The sequence below is a fragment of the Pezoporus flaviventris genome, unplaced genomic scaffold (genome assembly GCF_033815535.1).
Source record: "Pezoporus flaviventris isolate CSIRO_AGI_PZ_B2104156 unplaced genomic scaffold, CSIRO_AGI_Pfla_v1 ptg000078l, whole genome shotgun sequence".
NCBI classification, from domain to species: Eukaryota; Metazoa; Chordata; class Aves; order Psittaciformes; family Psittacidae; genus Pezoporus; species Pezoporus flaviventris.
Window position 1 is genome coordinate 815769 of NW_026892626.1, and position 22054 is coordinate 837822.

The 22054-nt window shown below is 41.1% G+C and overlaps 2 protein-coding genes across 4 annotated transcripts in view; one reads left to right on the plus strand and one right to left on the minus strand.

The window, feature by feature from the left end:
• The window catches only part of TMEM204 (transmembrane protein 204), a 28084-nt gene extending 8368 nt beyond the window's left edge, over positions 1 to 19716 (minus strand). The window contains exons 1-2 of the mRNA XM_061473892.1: positions 18741 to 19716; positions 5786 to 5941 (exon numbers count right to left, since the gene is read on the minus strand). Of these exons, the coding sequence (XP_061329876.1) occupies positions 5786 to 5941; positions 18741 to 19020 (436 nt within the window). The 5' untranslated portion in view covers positions 19021 to 19716. The remainder of the gene's footprint in view (positions 1 to 5785; positions 5942 to 18740) is intronic.
• The window catches only part of IFT140 (intraflagellar transport 140), a 77460-nt gene that overhangs the window by 39988 nt on the left and 15418 nt on the right, over positions 1 to 22054 (plus strand). The gene's annotated exons all lie outside the window — the stretch shown is intronic.

The following is a 22054-nucleotide window of genomic DNA, read 5'->3' on the forward strand; positions in this document are numbered from 1 at the left end:
TGTTTTCTTTTTAGATACCCCTTGATTCAAATTCCTCCTTTTTATTAATACATTGATAGTGCAGTTGAAATCTACACTATGTTTTTTTTTTTCTAGGTTGGTAGAGAGTCTATATTGGAAGTTATAAATCTCCTCTTTACAGCTTGTCCTCTAGGATGACTTTTGCTGCCAGGAAGAGGGAGAAGAAGGAAAACAGAGCAGCCAGACTGCTGGGAGTTGACAACCCATGCCTTTGCAGCAGAACTGCAAACAGGAAGGAGAAATTTTTCACCCCCTTTCTACATACCCCATAAACATTTACAGGGAATGATTTAGCTGCAGTGAACCACAAGCCTGAATAAGCTGCTTGTAGGAACTCAACTCATTCTCACAGTGAGATAGATTCCCTAAGTGCGATTGCTATAGGACTTATGTAAATGATTACTCAATTAACACCTTTTCCTGTGTCATCTTGGCACAAAAAAGAGTTGCTACAGTGTGAGGCAAATGTGGAGCTTCTGTAATCATAAAATCACAGAATCCCAGACTGCTTTGGGCTGGAACAGACCTTAAAAGCTCATCCAGTTCCAACCCCCTGCTACAGGCAGGGACACTTTCCACTAGGCTAGGTTACTCCAAGCCCCGTCCAACCTGGCCTTGAACACTGCCAGGGATGGGGCAGCCACAAATTCAGTGGGCAACCTGTGCCCAGCACTTCACCACCCTCACAGGGAAGAGCTTCTGCCTAAGATCTCATATCAGTCTCCCCTCTCTTAGGTTAATGCCATTCCTCCTTGTCCTGTCCCTACAAGCCATTGTCCAAAGCCCTTTTCCAGGTTTCTTGTAGGGCCCCTACAGTTGTGTAGTAGTTGTGATCTCTTAGTTGTAGTACTAGGCTGAAGCTGCAGAAATGTGCTGGCTTGGTTTAAATGCTGTGGAGGCTTGAGTGGCCTTTGAGTTTTCAGTGGTACATTGTTGAGTACGATAAAAATTTCCTTCCAAATATTTTGGTAGAACATAACATCTCTTAGAATGCAGAAAGAGGTGTGTGAAATGACAAGTTCTTCAACTCAAATATTCACTTAATTGCTTATGAACATGCATATTACATAGACCAGCCTTCTCAGGGGCAGTATGACCCTCTTGTCTTTCACTTTTCACCACTGAATTATAATGGCTTTCCACTTTTGTCTTTAGCCTGATAAGTTGTGAAATTTAGTCAGTGTAAGGCAGTGAGTTCTACTTTATGTTAGTTGGAAATCTTCAAAGGGAGTTGTAGGGCACTATTTAACAAGTCTACTGACAGTGAACTTGCTTTTCTTTGTTACCTTTTAGAGGTTGACTTAGAAATTATGGCAGTCCTTGAACTGAAGGCTGAAAAGGATTCCCTGTGCATAAGGCATAATTCTTGGTGGGCAGCTGTTTACATAAGGATAAATGTGCAGACTTTCACCCAGAAAGTCAGCAGCAAACATCACTTAGCACCTCGATTCAGCTGGAGTCAAAGCAAGCTCTGCTTTTGGTGGCAGTAAACTCTATTAGACAGAGGTAAGAGCTCTAGTCATCCTGAGAAAAAACAGCTTGTGCTGACAAGTGAGCCTCCTGGAAGCTTCAGTGGTCATCTACTTCTGTTTTTCAAGTGCTGTGTCCATCTCCTGATGCATCAAAGAGTTGTGTACCTGGGGATCTAGCTAGGAGACACCTCCGTGTATGTGTAATATGCATGTCCGTAAGCAATGAAGTGAATATTTGAGTTGAAGAATTTTTCATTTCACGCATTTCTATGCGCATAACTCCACTATTTCTAATGCTGTGTCTGTCATAAAAGATGTTCCCTGTACTTGCACATCCAAATGATATTTATCAGGGGATATATTTGTTACCATATTTCTCATTAGAATATGTTCCCTTGACATTGAGATACCACAACAAATCATCTGCTACTCATGTATCAATATTCAGGCATGAAGAATATACACAGGTCAGTTGTGTTCAATGTACTCTTTGAGCTACCACCCATGCAGTTTGCTGGTTCAGCTGCTCACCTCAACCATTTCAGTCAACCCAAGTGGGATAGGCTTTTGTATTTTAAGATCTTTGCAAATGTGTGAAAAAAAAATCACTTTATTGTTAGGTTTGCATTCCACATAAAGAACAAGCAAGTTTGGCACTGAGGTGAAATAAAAATGAGAATTAATGAAAACATTTAGTACAAATTAAGCAGTTAAGTTCTCTCTCTTTGATATGATTTTTAGGTTATTTACAGTATCTCATTTATTTGCTTCATTTTCAGGAAGTATTAGGTTTACAGCTCCATAGATTCCGTCTTGGAACAGATCTGGCTTGAGGGTGTTGTGAAGGAAAGAGGTGGAAGGAAGTAATACAGAAATCAAAATCACACTGCTACCATGGATATCTTCAGCTGTATTTTCCAAATGGCTGCTTTGCTGGTCTATCTGCATTGAGATTTTCTGGAAGTCAACCAATCTAAAGTTGTAGGACCCAGAAAGAAGTTAAATAGCCTAACAATTGTTTGATTTCAGTTTAGTAGCACAGAAATGAGAGTATGGGTAAATTCCAATTTCCTGTAACCTGTTGGGGTCTGGAGTGAAACACACTGTCAGCAGAAAAACACAGTGGGAAAAGCTGGAATGCAATGCTTGAAACTCAGGAGAGGTGAGATTGTAATTTATTTGGCTGTAAATTACAAGCTCGGTAGGAATGCAGAACTTTTTAATCTTTATGATCTGATGTACTGAAGTAATTTAATGCTGAATATGGATTTGCAAGAATATTAATAATGATGATTCAGGTTTATTCCAGTCTTGGACTTTCAGAAACTTGGGTGAGATCTAATGTAAGGGATATTGTATCCTGGATTTTCCCCATCATGTTTCAAACATTTCACCCTAAAGTCTGTGATAATCACCATTGTACAAGGTTGGAGACTTGGCTGGAGTCCCTTCAGGTCTGATACAGTCTGGCAGGTTACTGCTTGTAGTAGTTCAGTTTTCTCTGAAGTGCTCTTTCTTCCCTACCCTGTTAGTATGAACTTCCCTTTCCAGCTGATCTTCTGTCAGCTTTGTTATTCATTGTATATTCAACACATAGAGGCTGTAACAATTCCTTGGGGGGGGGGGGGGGGGAAAAAGAAACAAAGCAAAAAACAAAACACACACACAAAAACCCAAACACAACAACAACAAAAAATCAAAACTCCAGAAAACCCAAAACCTGCTGGAGGGATATTTCTGAGCATTGACACAAAATTCCAGATAAAACACTGGTTCCATTTTCACCACATGCCTTTTCCAAAGCAAACAGCTCGCTTTCCTGTTAATGGGGAGGTGTGAGGTTGTAGAGCTATGTGAATCCCATTGCTGTCTCTGGAGCAGTGCTGTTTCCTCTCTTCTTTCCTTCCTCTTTGCTTTCTGGGGCTTTGTTTTCTGTCAGAGGTCCATCCTTTCTGAATGACTGTCAAATGCTTTTGCAGGTGGCTGGAGTGAAAAGCAGAGGAGCCTGGAATCATTGCAGGCTCCAGTGGGGTCAGGGGTGATTCCAGCTTGTGGTAGGGCTCAAAGAGAATACTTGATACACTTAGTTTTCTAAAACAAAAAGGACTTTTGTTCAGACATTGGGAAACTGTGATGAAACCCATACATAATGTTTCAATAGGTAACCTCTGACTGAAAATAAGAAAATTGTGAGTTGACTTTGTGATTATGAGCCATGTACTCAAGCCTTCATGCACAATAATAGATTTCATTCTACAGGTGACTGGTTCTCTCTTTTGTTGGCATATTCCAGTATGAAAGATAGGCCCTTGATTACCCAAGTAGCCAGCAGCTAATGTAACACTGAAAAACTAAGGAGGTCTCCAAAAAGTCTATTTTATATTGGATAATGGCAGACGTGATGACTCCTTCCCTTTTTTTTTGAAAGTATATATTCCAGAAGACTTCAGCTGGTTGTTCTGGCTAACAGGAAGAAATTTGTTTAAAATAAAAACTTCATTAAGATAATGAGATGGAAAATGAGTATCATGTTACTGATTGCAAGGCAGAAAACCATCTGATGATGGTGAAGGAAAATACGGCATTAACTACAGAGGAGGATGGAGGGCAGTGGCAGGGATAGCCACCAGAGTCACTGAATTATTTCTACAGTTGGGAGACCTCTGATTCATACAGCACGTCTGTCTCTGTAACTGTCATGTGCTGCCAGATCCATCTCTTCACACCTTTTGAACACAGACAGGCAGATGAACTCCTTGGTTCAACAGCTTCTTCAGCCATTCTCGTTAGTGATTTGTTAATCATTCTGACTCTGGCTTCCCTCCCCTCTACCCTCACAGCACTGGGGATTTCAAGGTTCAGCTTGCATAACAGGTAATAGCAGGCATTTCCTTCTCCTGTGTCGGGATATCCTGGCGCCCTTCAGTCTCTCTCTGACTGTGTTTAAAACAGACTCCAGCACAGGAAAAACAAAAAAAAAAAAAAAAAGGAAAAAATCCCAGTCTAAAATTAGCAGCTCTGATAGAAGAAAGGCCCAGGGCTGTCCCCTGTGCTGTTTGTCAATGAAACAACACAGCTAAACAGGGCCAGAATGCATTTCCGCTCTGGGAAAAACAAACATGTCAAGTTCTGGGGAGAAGGGGAGGGAGTAAGAATTGAGCAGGCATCACACCGATCATCAGGGAGAACTAAGGTATCCAGAGTTGCAAACACCATGGTGTACATGAAGAGGCTGTACGGAATCTTGTTACGGCAAGGTTGTATCTGTCTGTTGATAGCACTGAATTCTGCTTGAGAGTCTCTGCTCCTTGAGGCTGGATCAGATGCTTTGAGACTCCTCTTGTTTGGCTGTGATGTTCATCATCCTTAATGGGTGTTCACTGCTGAGCACCCTAATTCAAAGACTAGATTCTGATCATGCAGCAGTATAAACCTGAGGTCTCAGCAGATTTACACCATTCTAAATTGTCTGAGTTTTTAAAGTTGAATTTAAAATTTACAGAAAAATAACCTGTGCTTCACATTAATAACAGTATATGGCTTTAAGCTGATCTTGTAAGCAGCTTGGATGTTCTACTCCGTTAATGACAGTTTCATGCATGGGTATTTTAAATTATTGGACTCTGCTGTAATGAGTGACTTATGTAGTAAAGAAAGGCATTATTGCAAAAAGTTTACAGTTCATTGTCACTGCTGTCAACATCGAATTGTGATAAAACCATTTCCTCATTCATTTCTGTATGTGGTCTGTGTCCATGAAAGCTACTGTGGGAATTTTATTTATAGCAGTTAGTATTATGAATTGACTCCAGCTTTCTTTGCTAGATTGCAGATGTGTCTGTCTATCAAAATCCATCTGACGGTCCTTGAATACAATTTAGTTAGCTAAAAGCAAATAATCATATTTCAGCAAGACATCAAAACTTTCCTCAGCCGTTCTGCTCTGTTTTCAGATATGCCAAGCCTTTGGTATATTTTGTCCTGCTAAACTGGGGGATTACTTTGCATCCTGTGAATTTCTTTCATGTTTGCCTTCCTGGTTTCATAGGAAAAAATAAAGGCTTGTTTTTCTTGGTTGGCTGAAGACTTGATATATCCAAGATAAAAGCTTCTATTTATGTACTGCAGAATCTGTTGGGGAAAGCTTTTAAGAGACAATGAGCTTACTTTTAGGTTTAGGTCGCTTTGCCTATTCTTTGTCACTTGAAAGATTTATAAAATAAGAAACTCTTTTTGACCTGGATTTAGTAAAGACAAAGTATTTTTCTATCAGTAAAAAGAAGTGGACTTACTGGCAAGTTGAAACACGGCAGCTATAGCCTCCTCCCACCACTGGGTATCCTGGGAAATGATAGGCAGCTCCATTAGGGCCAGGACAAAGACGAGCTGGCCAGCAGTCAGAGCAACAGTGGCGATGAGGTTGCAAGCACGCATCATATCAAATTGCACTAGGGAAACATAAGAAGTAGGCATAACGTTAAAATGATACAAAATGGGGAATAAGAAAATCCTGGCTGACTGGCTAAGTAAAATGTGTCAGTCCACAGAAAATGATTCTGACACTATTCATAATCCAGCAGCCTCCTGCTGTAGCGCATTCCCTGTGGTCTGCTTAAGAAAAGATTTTCTTTAAGATGTGTATTGAATCTTCCCTGTAGTTACACAGCATCCCATAAGTATTGCTTCAGTGCAAAACAATCTTGTATGAAACAAGCAGCAAATTTCCATGGATGGCCCTGGAGGTGCTTGGCTTTTGCCTTATTCTACCTGTAATTAGTGGCACAGTTTTCTGGGGCAGGAATGGTGTGTGTTTGGCATCACAAATAGGGATGTAGACAAAGCAGAGACATTTAACGCCTTCTTCACCTCTGTCTTTTAACATCGATGATGAGCCCTGGGACCCCTGGAGCCCTGTGTTGGAGGACCATGACTGTAGGATGATAAACTCCCAGCCAACCCAAACTTGTTCAAGACTTGCTGCTCCAGCTACATGTGGGGTTCAGTGGGATTTATCTCAAGGTACTGAAAGAACTGGCTGATGGGACCTCTATCATTTTACATTGGTCTTGGGAGTCTGGAGAGGTTCCATGTGACTTGAAGCTGGCAAATGTTGTCCCAGTTTTTAAGAAGGGTAAGAAGGAAGGTCCTAGTAATTACAGGCCTGTCAGTCTCACTTCAGTGCCTGGTAAAATTATAGAGGAGGTTATTCCGGAAGTTACCAAAAAGCAGTTGAGAGACAACACAGTCATTGTTCACAATCAGCACAGGTTCCTGCTTAACCAGCTTAATTCCCATTTGTGACAAGGTCTGCCATTGAGTTGACCAAGGGAAGCCAATAGATGTGATGGGTTTGGATTTCAGCAAAGCTTTTTGATGCTGTCTCTCACAGTATCCTTCTGGATAAACTTTCCAGCACATGCCTAGACCAGTTCATCATACAATGGGTGAGGAATTGGCTGACAGGTTGGGCTCAGAGTTATAGTCAATAGGGTGACATCAGGCTGGTGCCCAGCCACTCGTGGGGTTCCCCAGGGCTCAGTTTTGGGGCCAGTGCTCTTTAATGATTTTATAAATGGTCTGTATGCAGGAATCAAAGGTACATGAAATAAGTTTGCTGACAATACTAAAGTAGGAGGAGTTGTGGACTCCTTTGAGGGTAGAGAGGCCTTACACAATGATCTGGGTAGGCTGGAGAGCTGGGCAGTCACAAACAGTATGAAATTCAAGAAGAGCGAGTGCCTGATTCTCTGCCTGGAATGGGGTAATCCTGGCTATGGGTACAAATTGTAGGATGAGAGGCTGGAGAGCTGCTTGACAGAAAGAGATCTGGGGGGTTGGGCTGATGGCAAGTTGAATATGAGTCAACAGCATGCCTTGGCAGCCGTAAGGGCCAAGCATGTCTTGGGGTGCATCAAGCACAGCACAGCACAGTCAAGAGAGGTGACTGTCCCACTCTGCAACACACTGTGTGGCCCCACCTCGAGTCTTGGGTGCAGTTCTGACACCTCAATATAAGAAAGATATCAGACTAAGAGGGTGCCCAGGGGAGAGCGACCAAGATGGTGAAAGGTCTCAAGGGCAAGACTCGAGCAGAGTCTTGAGGAGCAGCTGAGGTCACTTACAGAAGAGAAGACTGAGGGAAGACCTCATCGCTGAAGGGGGACCTCATCACAGTCAACTGCCTTCCTACATCACTGCCTTCATCAGGGCAGGCAGCAGAGGGGAGGCACTGATCTCTCTCCAATGACCAGTGATAGGACACAAAGAAATGGAATGAAGCTCCATCAGGGGAAGTTCAAGTTGGAAGTTAGGAAAATGTTCTTCACTGAGAGGCTGGTTGGTCACTGGAACAGGCTTCCAGGGTAGTGGTCCCAGAACTAAGACTGTCAAGACTTCAAGGAGTGTCTGGATGATGGTCTTAGTCATATGGTTTAGTTTTAGGTAGTTTTGCAAGGATCAGGGAGTTGGACAAGTTGGATTCTGTAATCCTTATGGCTCCCTTCCAACTTGAGATATTCTGTGACTGTATGATTCTGTGGTTCGATATTAAATATAAAAAACATGCAGAAATAATTACAGACATAGATATCTGGAATCTTGAGCAGAAACCTGATTAAATGTGTCTTCCCAGCTGGCTACTGAATGGAATACATTCATTGCAAAGTTGAGTACTTTTAGTCAGGCTTTTTTCCTACTTTTCCTGTTAACCTGATGTATGTCCTGTTTTCATCCTTTTCCTTCCTCTCTAGCAAAAGGTGGGATTTCTAAATATCATTGTGCCAGTTCAACGTTTCTTGCTAACATGTTGTTGCTATTCTGAAATGGAAGCAGCTCAGTGTTTACGTTTGTCATATGTGAATATTCCCCAGATTTTCAAAAGTAATTTAACTGGTTATAAGTTTAGTAGGTGTACACAATTTGATTCCTGATCTTCCAAGGAGACAGCTAGGAAGTGCAGAATACAAAACTTGATATCAACAAGCATTGTGGTCATCATTGAGTCTGGTCTGCTTTTTTGAGTTGTAAAAATGAGTTTACCCTTTATTTTCCCCTCGTTCATCTTTAGCTTCCAGTGTTCTAAGTAACAACTCATGGTTTAATTAAAATTTCATAGAATATGGTATTGTATCTGAAAGTTAGTTGAGAACCATAGTCCATTAAACTTTTTCACATTGAATGAAATGTTAAGAAGATAACATACCAAGTATTTTTTGGTTTTCCTAGTGAGTTCATCTCTCACCAGAGAGGAAATTTATTTCACTCAAGAAAATAGTTTGCTCAAAGATTTTGTGTTTAACTTTCAAAACTGTCTTGTCTAGCATTGGGAGCATTTAGATCTTTTGCCATGTTGAATGCTTACAGGTCACAGAGCATGTTGGTTGATAACAGAATTGTATTCAGATGGCTGAGCTTTGTAAGTATCAGTAAAACTTGGAGCATTTGGAGTGTTCTGTTTTTCCACTTAAACAGACTTCTCCAATACCTTGAAATCAATGCTTGTTGAAGAGTTAGTAACACCTTTCAAAGGAGAAATGTCCTAAGTAAAGAGCAGGCTTGCTGCCATTAGTATTAAAATACTTTGATTTGTCAACAGAGCCATCTGTAGTGTCAAACTAGAAAAAAGGTTGGTTTACAGCCATAAGGAATTCCATTGCTTTGTCTGGATATAATATGCATGAGCTTAAAAAAAAACCCAACAGCTTCTGTTATTTTATACTCTCTAAATGTCTGAAGCTTAGCCCATACGAACAAGCACCAAATGTTTCCCTTCACTGTTATTTATGACTTCTTTTAAACACTTAACGGTATTGTAAATTCTTTTGGCCTTGCCATAGATACTATATCTAGAATGCTTACACCAGTAAATTTATAACTGTGACTCAGTTGAATTCCAACAAAATTTGTAATAATTTAGTCTTTAAATAATGGTTCTATCATCACTGTCCTCTTGCAATTGGACAGTGCAGTGGCATTGGATGTGTAACACTGATTATCTTTACTACTGTTTGGAAGAACTGCAGGTTTACAGGTGTGTATTTGCCTGATACACTACACTGTCCAGAGAGATGTGAAAATGCAATTACTATTTTGCATAGCTGCTTCTTTTAACCAGAAAGAAGGTTGCACGGAATGTCTCCAAAACTTTCCTCTAAGTGGCTGTTGTTCATCAATATGAACAATACCAGTCACTAATTTCTTCCTTCTGGAAGCCCATCTTGATGCCAGTTTATTCTGAGAAGTAGTGAGTTCATGGACAGGATATCCATCTGGTTCTCATGTAGAGCTTTGGATACTGACTAATGAATTCTGCTTTGTTTAAAACAGTGATCAGTCAAGGGTCAAAACCCAAACTCCAGGGATGAGACCAATTCAAATACCTTGTTGTTTTGCTTACATCCTAGACCATATGTATCCACCTGGATTAGAAATGTTAATTTGATTTTGTTATTTGCAAGCAGTAATTTTGTTTTGTTAATTTCCATGATAGCCTGTGGACTATTTGTGTTTTGCAGAAATAGGTTGATCATACTGGAGAGTAATTTGCAGTGTTTTGGGTTAATGAGGAAGGATGATCTCACTGAAGAATCAAATTATGCTAATGGCTTAAAATGTGATGTTTTCTTCCTCTTTTCTGTTTGCATAGAGGGAAAAAACAATCATAGGTGGGGATTCATGCTTTTTACCGATGAAAGTACAGAGTGTGTATGAAGGAAACTACATGGTCCAAGATACTGTGATATTTGTCTAAAACTCCCTGTGAGAAATATCAGTTTTGGTGAACAAAAATTGTAATGCACACTTAAGTCCAGCTTCTGTAACTAAGTTTCCAGCCCTGGGAAGGAGTTTAGTGATGGCATGTTTATCCCTAGATAGAAATAGCACCAACTCTGAACTGTGTAGCTTCACAATTCCTGCCTGTCCTCTAAGCTGCAGGAGCTGCCTGTGAGCATGCTGTTACTGTATCCCCACTGTAGGGCATGAAAAGTGCTGTTTAAAACTTTGGGATTCGATGGGCAGGAATTGGTTCTGCTGAGCTGAAGGAGAGAACCATTTTAGGCTGCTGCTAATTTGATTACATCAGTCAGTTTATCCATACTCTAAATCTCCCAAGGAATTTTGCTTCCTTGTTTTCTATTGATTCTTTTGGTGTTAACCACTTTAGCTGTGTTCAACTTTACTATTCTTTTAAGCAAAAGTTACACTTTTAGGTATTGGTTTAAAAATTATTCCAACCATGTTTGGTGTGTAATAGCTTTTCATCATTAGCTTGCTCTTTAAACATTACTCAGTTGTTAACCTTTTTTCAATGTCCATATAAAAAAGGCAGACATCATAGGAGGAATTCAATGGCTGCTATGTTTGCAATGGAAGGAATGAAAACCCCAAGTATTCTGTCGGTGCTCTCTCCTTTTTATGGTTCTTGGCTTTATTTATTGATTACTTATTCAGTGAATTATTGAGTATGCAGCCTGAGATATGCCTGACTGTCTTCATAAATGCTTAGTGTTCATACATGGCTTTATCCTGGAGAGGAGGATGAACTGTTGCATTTCTGAAATAACAATTTCTAAATCATTATGGATAGAACTGGTAATACTTCTTATGCTGAAGTTGCTTCACTTATTTTTGTAAGAATTGGTTTTCAGTTGCTGGTAACTTTGCTAGATTTCATCTCTTGGGCTGGATGTCTGCAGGCTGAGATCATGTTATGCTGTAAAAAGTTAATCCAACTAGGTCAATAATTAGATTTTTCTGTAATACAATCAAGAGATTGAAACAGTACACGTTTTTCCTCTGGAACTTGACATTTTGCTGTGGTGTTACACTGAGATTAAGGGGTGTGTCTCCTGCTATTCTCTTAATTTTCACTCCAGTAAGTAGTTTAGTAGTTTGGTGTTAGCATACTCTGCCCTGACAGAACCATAGCTGGCAACTAAATTCTTGGAAAGCCGAGCCCTGCTAGGCGTGATCATCACATCATGCCTCCATTGTCCTGGAGCAGTGTGGTTGACACAATATTGACTACAGTCTGCATGTGTTCATCCAGCCATTCAAGAGCAGAGAGCAAAGAGCTCATTCTATGCAAGCTCTGAGCAGTCACTGCACAGCTCCTGTGAGCTCCACTCATCATTCATGCACACGTTACTAAGTAATTTGGAAAATAAGTAATAGTCATGCGTGTCATTAACTGAGAGGGTTGAAGCCTGCCCAGGCTTTAGCACATGGTTTTGTGTGGCAGAGTTCTACTTTTTCAGCTTTTTTGGAGTATTTGTTAAAATCCACATTATAGGGACTTCAGAAATGCAAAACCAAGCATGCAAGCATTGGGAAAAGCCAGAACAGTACACTTTTACCTAACTGGGTGTTATCACCCAACACCTGAAATAGTGCTTTGCAAAAATGCTGAACTGGTGCTGTTTAGGCTAGTTGTCTGTTTAATTTCATTCTCACTCTTACTCGTGGTCTTGCTTGTAATGAAGTTGAGTTCCAACCTGGAGAAAACTGAATTCCACATTAATAAATAATTTTAGAATAAGCCCTTTTTTATAGTTCTAAAAACATCCACTTTATTCCAACTTTTGGCAACCAAGTGTGTGTTCCTCTTGTTTTGGATATCAGTATTTTCAGCACAGATCAGACGTGCAGAAAAGGTGTCAGCAGGTGACATGGAAATCAGCTGGGGCTGTGTCTTGAATGTCTTTGTAATTATTTATTGACAGTCAGCATCATGCTGTGCCTCCCAAACTTGTACTCTATTTATGAAGCCTTTGGAGATTTCTTCTGTTGATTTAAGTTTGTGGTATTAATGTTGAGCTGGTTTTTGGAATATGAATTAGGAAATATATTGAAACACTTTAAAGGTATTTGTGAAACAAACTAAACCAAATGCTGGCAGTATCTAAGTGCACCTTTGCATGACTATCTAACTGAGACTAAGAAGGTTTAATATAGCACTGCCTTTTTGATACAGATATATTTTGTTGGTCTGTATAGACACTAATTTCTTAAAAGTGAAAGACATCTGAACTAATTTTTCTTCATCGGTTTGTAGTTTTTGCACATGATGATGTTTTTTCCATATCTTATTGTAAGGACAGGACTTGATACTGAAAAGGAAAGTCTCTCCCTTTGTATTTTAAAATCTTCATAAGCATCCATATAACTTTCAGCTCCAAGGAGTCCTCAGTGTGTTCTGTTGCTGGATGGATATCTTAAAAATTATAACAGTCACTTATTTTGCTTAGCTTCATCTCTTGCTGAAGTATGCAATTTCTGCTTTTTCACTTAATATTAAAGAAAGGGGGAGAGAAACCATTCCATTTCAGTACAATTAAAAGAATGTTCTGGGGTGACAGACTGGTGAAATCATCCCTTTAGATATTTCGGAACTTGATTGAACTCATCTGAGTGTGAAACTTCAAATGTGAATATTGAGTTTGAAAGGCACACAGATCTTGTTTGAGGAAAGAAGATTGTGCTTGATTGGGGTTTGGTTGGCTGGTTTTAGTTACTTTGCAATGAAGACATAGCCACATCAACTATTTTCAAGATAAACAAGTACTAATGATTAAGGGAATGTTAAGCAAACTCAGCATTGAGAATGCTTCTATACATTTATCAACAGATAGGGCTCTGATCTAGCAGATCAGAGCTCTAACAGATCTAGCTTATATAGTTTATAAGCATCAGTAGGGTATTCTCTATTGGTGGCTGTAATAAATGTATTTAAGCTGAAATGGTCAAAAGCTCCATTTTTACTCTTAATCCTTAAATTGAATTCAAAGTCCTGATAGTGAGAGAAACCAAACATTGATTGCTCTGATAATATTTCTGTATGTGAAGCTACTGTATTGAAACACATATTAGGTTAATTTTCTTATCCTGAAAAAGTTTTGAACTTTTTCATATACACAGCATAGTAAAATACACATTAAAATGAGCTTTCATGTTAATTTGAAGAGCCAGACATCTTACAATATGCCTTCACTGGCATTTACCATTAATTTAGTCATTTCAGTTATTTAGGTGTGGATCATAATGCATGTGTTGGGAGGGGAAATCACAAGCTCCAGTTGTCACTGCCTCCATCTCTGTGCAAGAGCCTGAGCAGTTTACCAGGCAACCATATATATGATAAGGTTTTGGGCGTACTTTAATCTATTGGTCATTCCTGTCTTCTCAAAATGCAGTGGACTTCCTTTATTGATATGCATATATTGAAATAGTAACACAAGCCTGCAACATGCTCAGCTGCTTGGCTCAGCCTGGCTCCCACCCAGCCAAATTTCACAGATATGTGTGGACATTGGGTATTTGTGGACATACAGTGAGCATGGACACTCCAGTGAAGTGTTGCTTCTGCAAGCCAAGGCAAGCTCTTCGCTCCCACACTGCGCAGCATCCTGCAACATCCTGCCTTTGCCGCCGTGTTTCATGGTGTTTGCATAAATCATACATTTAGGCTGGACAGGTGTTTATGTTTGGTCCTTGTGGCAGTCACGTAGATGCTCATGACACTGTGCCTCTCCCTGGCACCGGTTACACTCCCTTGTAAGAACTACAATTGACCAGAGCTATCTTGCTCCAGGCATCTGTAGCTGATAAAAGCTTCCCACTATTGGGACTTCCGTTATGTCTTATGGAGCCCTGAAGAACTGAGCAAGGTTTTTATATTTTTTCAAACCCCTCCCTATTCCTGCACTTCCACACTGTTCATGATGTTCTTTAGACAAAAAAGGGACATACTGTGACCTTGTGTAATGAATAAATCAGCTCCATCTGTCCACCCACCCAGCCTTGCAGCACAGTAGGAATTCAAGGTGTGGAGTTCAAGTGGAATTCAAGTACTGTGCAGTCTGGTTAAAAATATCTAGGCTGATTCCAAGTAATCTGGTGTGCTCACACAGTGCAACACCGTTATTACTGGCCTGGTACTGGGCTAGGACATAGGAAACAGTAGAGGGACATTTGACAAGGGCCTGTAGGGACAGGACAAGGGGGAATGGCTTTAAGCTGAGAGAGAGGAGATTGAGATGAGCTCTTAGGTAGTTCTTCCCTGTGAGGGTGCTGAGGCACTGGCACAAGGTGTCCAGAGAAGCTGTGGCTGCCCCATCCCTGGCAGTGTTCAAGGCCTGGTTGGATGGGGCTTGGAGCAACCTGGTCTAGTGGAAGGTGTCCCTGCCCATGTAGGGGGTTGGAACTGGGTGAGCTTTAAGGTCCCTCCAGCCCAAACCAGTCAGGGATTCTATGATTCTAATAACAGTGGCTTTGAGTAGGTTTGGTTTACACTTGAGAGGGCATCACTGGTGGTGTAGCTTCATGTCCTCACTGTTCGAGGTAGCTTGTGTGTCCTTGCATGATGCTGTGTTGCTCAGTATAATGTGTTTGCTGATGCATTAAATGGGCCCAAAGCTGAGTATTGAGGACTCAAGACACATTGTCTCACCCAAGATGTTACTAAGTGCATGCTTCTACTACCTATGGTATTTTTTTAAGGGTTAAGGGATGCAGACAAGTGCATAATCTTCTGAAGTTTTTCAACAGTCTGAAACGGCATCTTTGCAAGTTTCTCTGCCCTCACTCAGGTGACAAGAGAGTTAGGTGACCTGGCTAGGTTTCCTTGAAGTGTTTGAAGAGGGGATGTACCATCTGAGTTCTTGATGAAGCCTTTTGAGTTTGTCATTTGGGTTTGTCCATGTCAGAAAAACTTTGATTGGTATTTTCATAACTGGGCTCTGCTTCTCAGCAAAAGTAAATATTTCAGATCTGGTAGTTTGTTGCCACTTTGAGGAGCTATCACACATTAACATCACTCAGCTTGGGCTAGAAGCAGGACTTGTTGGACTCCTGGTACCAGCACTTAATCCAACAAAAAATAACCACACAAAAAAACCATTTCATCACCACACCCCAGACATTCCACCTGTTTTTTATTCTTACTGTTAGTCATTTGAACTGTCTCACAGAAGCTTTTGGCATCACAGATGGTTACAAGAAGGGTGGAGGGTAAGGAGAGAAAGAAGTGGATAAAGAAGATTGAAAACCAGAGTTGAGGTACTTTCCCCTACTACCAGAGTCATCCATGTTTCTTGCATTGTTCTTTGCTGAAATGGTTGACAATGAGACACTTTGTTTCCATATAATTTTTTTAATATCATTTACTTCTATCCTTGGATTTCTTTTTTCTGCATTTCTCATCTTTTATTTCTCATGGTGCCTCTGCTGCAGCATCTGTAAACTCCCCCGGTCTTTTGTATCACTTGGCATTTATACCAGTAGTCTTTTACTGACACTTAAATATCCCTGATGCAGTGTTTACATCATAGAATATGAATGTGAAACACTTTCATTTCCTCTAGATCCAGTGATTTGTATTATGGTGAAATAATTCACACAGATGTCCTGTTACCAGGGAACTGGATCAGAGAGGTGTTTCATACAGAATATGACTTTGCCTTGTCAGACAGGCTTTTGGCCAACATGCTCCATCACAGTGACTTTTGTAGTTCATTCCCTGTGCAATCTTTTGACAGATCATTTGCTGTGATCTGTCATACACAAAAAAAATGTGCTAAACTTCAATTATGATTAGTTTCAATTTGCTGTAGGTAATTTTCACTTTAAGCACATGCAATCCTGACACAATGAGCTACTTCCACAATTTTTCTTGCAGTCATTTTGCGTGAGCTGTGTACATGATGATGGGGGGAAAACCCACCCCAGCTGTGTTGTGTCCTCTGAGAAGGAGCATTGGCTATGATTTCAGTGGGAGAAAGAGCAGGCAGTAAGAATCAGTGAAAAATAGAAGTTTTAAGAATGCACTTCTCTCTGCCAGTGAGTGAGCCTGCTTGTAGTAGTGCATTTAGTTGGCTATTACTTCCATACTACTTGTACTAAGCCATCAGTAAAAGCAAATTCTCAAAGGTTTTACTTTTTTCCTTTTAACTGTGATATAAATAACTTGCCCCCCCTATGTATGTGTGTGTATACATAATCTTTTTTTTTTTAATATGAGTAAGATTGTGGCTTCTATTGCATTGCTGTTGGAAGAACATGTTTTCTGTTTATTGTTTGACAAATGGAATCCAAAATACTGCATTTTAACTCTTACCATTGACGAAGGAACTTCTTTGTTCAGAAAGTTTTTATATGTATGTATAAACATACACATACATGTTTGTGATTTATCTGTAACTGACAGATGAGGATTGCCATGTATATATTTCTAAAATAAGGTATGATTTCTCATTAGAGGAATGACAAAACTGCGGATGCAGAATCAGGTCCGTATTGACTGTATGTACAATCCTTGAAAACATGTCTGTCAACAGATTTGTTTCCTGCTTAGTTTGTCATGGCACAGCTGTGGAGATTTTGTTCTAAATGCAGAATTGGCCTTTTGCTTACTATTTACTTCCAGATTAAATAGTTAATGGATGCGTTATTCCTATACAAATTGTGTCACTGGGCTTCAAAATCCTCCTTTAAATTAGAAATTTTAAGAGTGTTTGTTAGAGGATTCTTCTGGGGACTTGACCATGCTGTGATTATTACTCTGAAATTTTGCTTTTATTTAATGTAAAAAATTGCTGCCCAAACAACTCTGCTATGAAACTGGCATATCTGCACCCATCTTTTTTCTCACCACCCATGTTCTGACTTGAAATACAAGTTGGTGGGTTTAAAGTGCCACAGGTGTCAAATTCCAATATGCAGCTCTTTTGAGCTGTTGATTACAGAATGTGTACTTTTAACATTCATGAGTGGTGTGCATGTTTTTCAAGTTAGAAATGGCTTATAAATATTAATTGGGACAGTGATTCTAGTGAAGAAATTGGTGATACATATCAAGGAGCTTTTCAACAGTCTAATCCTTTTTGTTTGTCATTACGAAAGTTCTTTTGGTTAAAAAAGAATTGCAAGTTAGGTTTAGGGCTTTACAACAGTTTGGAAGTTTTCTGTTTGTGCTTTATGCAGGTTTAATATTAGCAAATGTGAAGGAAACATTACTGCACAATTGTGTTGGAAAATATTGTGTGGAATGGGTCCACATTAAAACAGATTTTTAAAGAAGTCCCCCTCATACTTCTGAGTTTTCATCTTCAGAGACTGTGAGGAGGAGCAGAGCATTTTTCTCTTTCTCCACATCTCAAACCATGAAAAAAAAAATCTCTGAAATAACTTCTGTTATTACTAATGGCACCAAGGTAGCAGAGCTGCTTATGAGCACCCTTAAAACCTCTGGAAAGATCTTAGTGTCTGTCAACGCATAAGCTTCACAGGCATTTGTTCTGTTAAATTCAGTTCCTTGAAGGATGTGGGTTGGAACTGAATGATCTTTTAAGGTACCTTCCAACCCAAACCATTGCATGGTTCTCTGAAGGCAGAGCAGTGATGTGTGGGACACATTTCCCTGACTGTTACCACTCGCTTGTGGCCTGCTCTGAGTGGCCACAGCTACTCCAGGCACAGCTCTGCTCTAGAGCTGAGTGACAGCAGGGGTGTTAACACGAGGACTGTGAGAAGTGAACATTTTTATTATTCAGCTTTATATTTCTCAACAGGTTACAGGTTTCATCTCATCCAAAACTTGTAACTAGCTCAGGTTATGCCACAGGCATCTGTCAGATCCCACAGGTCTGTGAATTTGCAAAATTAGGAACGCACCATGCTTCATGGCATTCATGTTCCCCAACCAGGATACCAATTGCTGTATGTAGTTGCATACATTAAGGCCTGTCTCAGTTTTACATGTTTTTACCAAAAGTATTTCTGTCTTTTCCGCTTCTGGCACTTCCCACAAATGTAAGCAGAAGGCAAAATATCTTCATGAGGCATCTGAATGCTTACTTTGTTTTTTTAATTTTATGGTATTCAGAGCAACTGGGGCTGGGGTTAAACGTATTGAGCAGCAAGGGACATGCTGGTAGCAGGGATCCAGGAGGCAAAAGCAGGCAGCAGATTTCTCAGAACTTTGGACTTGCATTTATATAGTTGTATGTACTGTGTAAAACAACACAGTATAAATTATTGCTTTTGTGGAGTGGGAGGAGGAGGAGTTTAGTTCATCACTGCTGAATGTCATTTTTTTCCCAAATTAATTTATTTGAGGATGAATGTTAAGTGATGTTTAGAATCAGACGGTCATCAACAATTTTGGGATTAGGTTATAAATCTCCTGGGGACCAGGTACACTGTGTCAGTTACAGCATAGCAAAAGCAGAGCAGACAAGAGATGGGACTTACGTTTGACAGTGCTGCGGGATTCCTGGAACCCAGCTGACTCCGAACCCCAGCCCAGGGCTTCACACTCGCGCTCCTCCCCTTGCCCATGCCTGGCATTCGTGCTTGCACCTCCTCTGCTCTTCTCTGCCAGCCAGCACATCCTCCAGAGCCCCACGCTGCGCTTACGCCCATCCTCCAGGGTCTGGTACACCCAGTTGGAAGTAAAGGCAGCGGCATTGTTGAGAACAAGTGAGACCAGGGCTACCAACACAGCTGTGGCTACCAGCTTCTGGACAGTCATATCTGACTGTCAGCTTGCTGCCAGTCCCTATTTGCAGAAGACACGAGGTCTCAGTCAGCTGCAGCACATTGAAATTGGACTTGAAACAGGCAGTTTTGCAAGGATGTCATGAAGGGCTAGAGGACATCACCGTTCATTCTCAAAGTAATCTCCAGAGATGTTTCTGATCAAGGAAATGAGAATTTTGAGAGGTAGATTGGAGAATTCCATAAAATAAGAACAAAGAGAGCTTTTTTAGGTGCTTCCCAGCTTTGGCTTATCCACCTTCTTGCACTTTGATAAGTAATGCCAGTCGCGTGATAAACTGAACAATAGGGAGGTCCATTCCTTGTGAGATGCAGCAAATCCTGACAGAATCCAGTCTCGAAGCAGGAGGTTGAAGCTGCTGCCAGGGCTGAGGCTGGGATGCTGGCCAGCAGTGTGCCAAGCACCTGGTCCTCTGACTCAACCAGCACTGCTCCAAAAGCCTTGGTTTTGGGTGCAAGCTTCAGAATATCCCGCAAACTGTGACAAATGTCATTCTCTCAAAGACAAGCCAAACTGGAGGGGAGTGCTGTCATCTCACAGAGCACTGAGAGTTTGGAGAATCTCCAGGGCTTTGCTCTGCCGTGTCCCTCGCTGAAGACCCAAGCTGCGAGTGCAGGGGCCGAAGAACAGCCAGTGCTGTGGGGAAAGAGCCACCACCCCCCCACCCCTCCGCGGAGAGGAAATGGTTGTTTTTGTGGCTGTTTTTGGTGAGCCTCAGGGCGTAGTCCACTGCAACAAACAGAGCCAGTGCCACGGCAGTCGAAAATTAACAGGATGTGTTTCCTGAAAGGAAAAGACTATGGTGACTTCTAAAGTTGTCCCTCCTCCCCTCGGAGAGACCCTCCTCCCCGTTCCACTCCTCCTACTCGCCCAGCCAGGGCTGCGCATCCTAGCGGAGATGGGGAGCAGCCCAGAGGTCCTCTAAGGAAGGGGAAAAAAAAACCCAAAACAGTATCAGCCTTCGGAGCATCGGGTCTGCAGGAACAGATTGAGGAGACGGATTCTGAAATACTTTTTACTGAAAGCAAAAAAATAGGGGGGTTGACTGCTTAACAGCATGGTGAATGCAGTGTGTGTGTGCCCACTGATGTCCCACATCCTCTCTGCGAGACTAGAAGGAAGCATGACAGATAAATAGAAAATATGAAATCTCGAGAGTCTCCACCTGATAAACAAACAGATTTGAGGGTGTCTGAAAAGTCAGTTGCAAGTGTTCATGATGTGGATGAAGTTGGCTCTCACTGGTATAGCCCTGAGTCGCACATCCCACTTTGCTGTAAGCACTGGTGGCCCTGCAGAGCCCCTGGGAGGCTGGTCACCCCCCTTTGGTGCTCAGAGCATGGGAAAGCCACTGCAAGTTGCTTAATACAATCCAGTACAAAATCGACACCCATACCAGGTCTGTGGCACTGATGCTGCAAAAGCTGCAAAGAAAGCAGCTCTGATAAGCAAATTAAGAAGGAGTTGTTGAGGCCATTATTTCACACTGTCCCTGAACACAGATGTTTCCGGAGGGGTCTTGCGGAGGCTGGCTCTCCACGTGGCAGTTTGATGTGCCCTGCTCAGGGCTGAGGGAGAGGGCAGAGATCACAGTGGGTAATACCCTGCTGCAGCTACTAGCATCCCCTGCCCCTGCCTGGGATTCTGCTCTTTGGTCTGGGCCTGTCAAAGTCCTACTGTACGGAGTGTATTAAATAGTATATGGTGAGGTGAAGGTGTGACATTTTTGTCCATAGCCTGGAGAGGGAGCAGAAGCCATGATTCAGTGCTGGCATCACCAGCAGCAGCTGCACCAGCCACACCAGAGATGCTGGCACGAGAGTTCACATCAGTGTAATTAATAAAATAGATTAGAAACTGATTTGATTTTATAGCAGCTCTGTCTTACCAGCTAAGTTACTTTGCCCTAATTGACAGATCTGTACTGACCCTTTATACCTAGACAAACTAGTTGGGAATTTTTTTGACAGGCAACATTTCATTTTCCAAGACTTGTTGCTGAGAGTAGTGGACAATATTCCAATGAAGTTCATTTGCCTCTATAATTAGTTTTCAGCTATTGGAATTGAATGTACAAATCTGGCTATGAATTCAGCCCTCCTCTGTGTGCTTGGTTCATTTTAATCCTTAAATGGATTAAGATGTAGGTACTTTGAGCATCTTCATCCTCTGACAGCAGTACAGAAACTTTGGTTTCTTTTCCTGTGTTTGGTGATGTTTCTGTACATCTCTGAGTTTAGAAGTTTCAATCTACATAACACAGTGGTTGGTGTCTGCCATTCTTCAAAGAAACTTCCTAACAACAGTGACCATATTTCCATGTTTTATAAGCCATTGATTACTTGTTTTATTCCCCAGCAAGGCAGATGCTCATATACAGATAATGCCAGGAGAGTTTTACCTTTGGGGAAAAATCCCATCTACCCATCACCCTACCTGCTTCTGCCCGCTTCTGTCTTTGGCTTTTATGATTTGTGGAAGTATGAGCATGTATTTTCAGAAGGCACAAACTTTCTTTGCATGTTACATGTAAAATTTATTTTACAAAAGTTGAACGAATCAGTCTAATAATTTAAAACTTAGTCAAATCTCTTCCTCTTTTGACACCAATTATTTGGTATGAGAATATTCAACCTCTTTTTTTAATTCCTTCAAAATTAAAAATAAATCGTATTCTTCCTAGGTTGTACTTGCCTTTGAGCATCAAAGGGACCAGGTGATATGAACATCATGGCATTAGTTTGTGGTTTGAGATTCATGATACTCGAGAAATTCTTCATGTTATATATGCAAATCCATGCAAGTCAATGAGCTTGTATTTCAGGCAGTTTTCCCAGAGGAAAACAGTGGATGTTTGTCCCAGATTGCCTCTTGGTGTGGATGCAGATGGATGGGTGGGTACAGAGTGGGTTGCAGCTGGGATGGGGATGAGACAAGTGGATCTATTTGCCATCTTATAAAAACATAGGAGCTGGTGATGGGACTGGGGACAGCGCTGGCCTTGGAT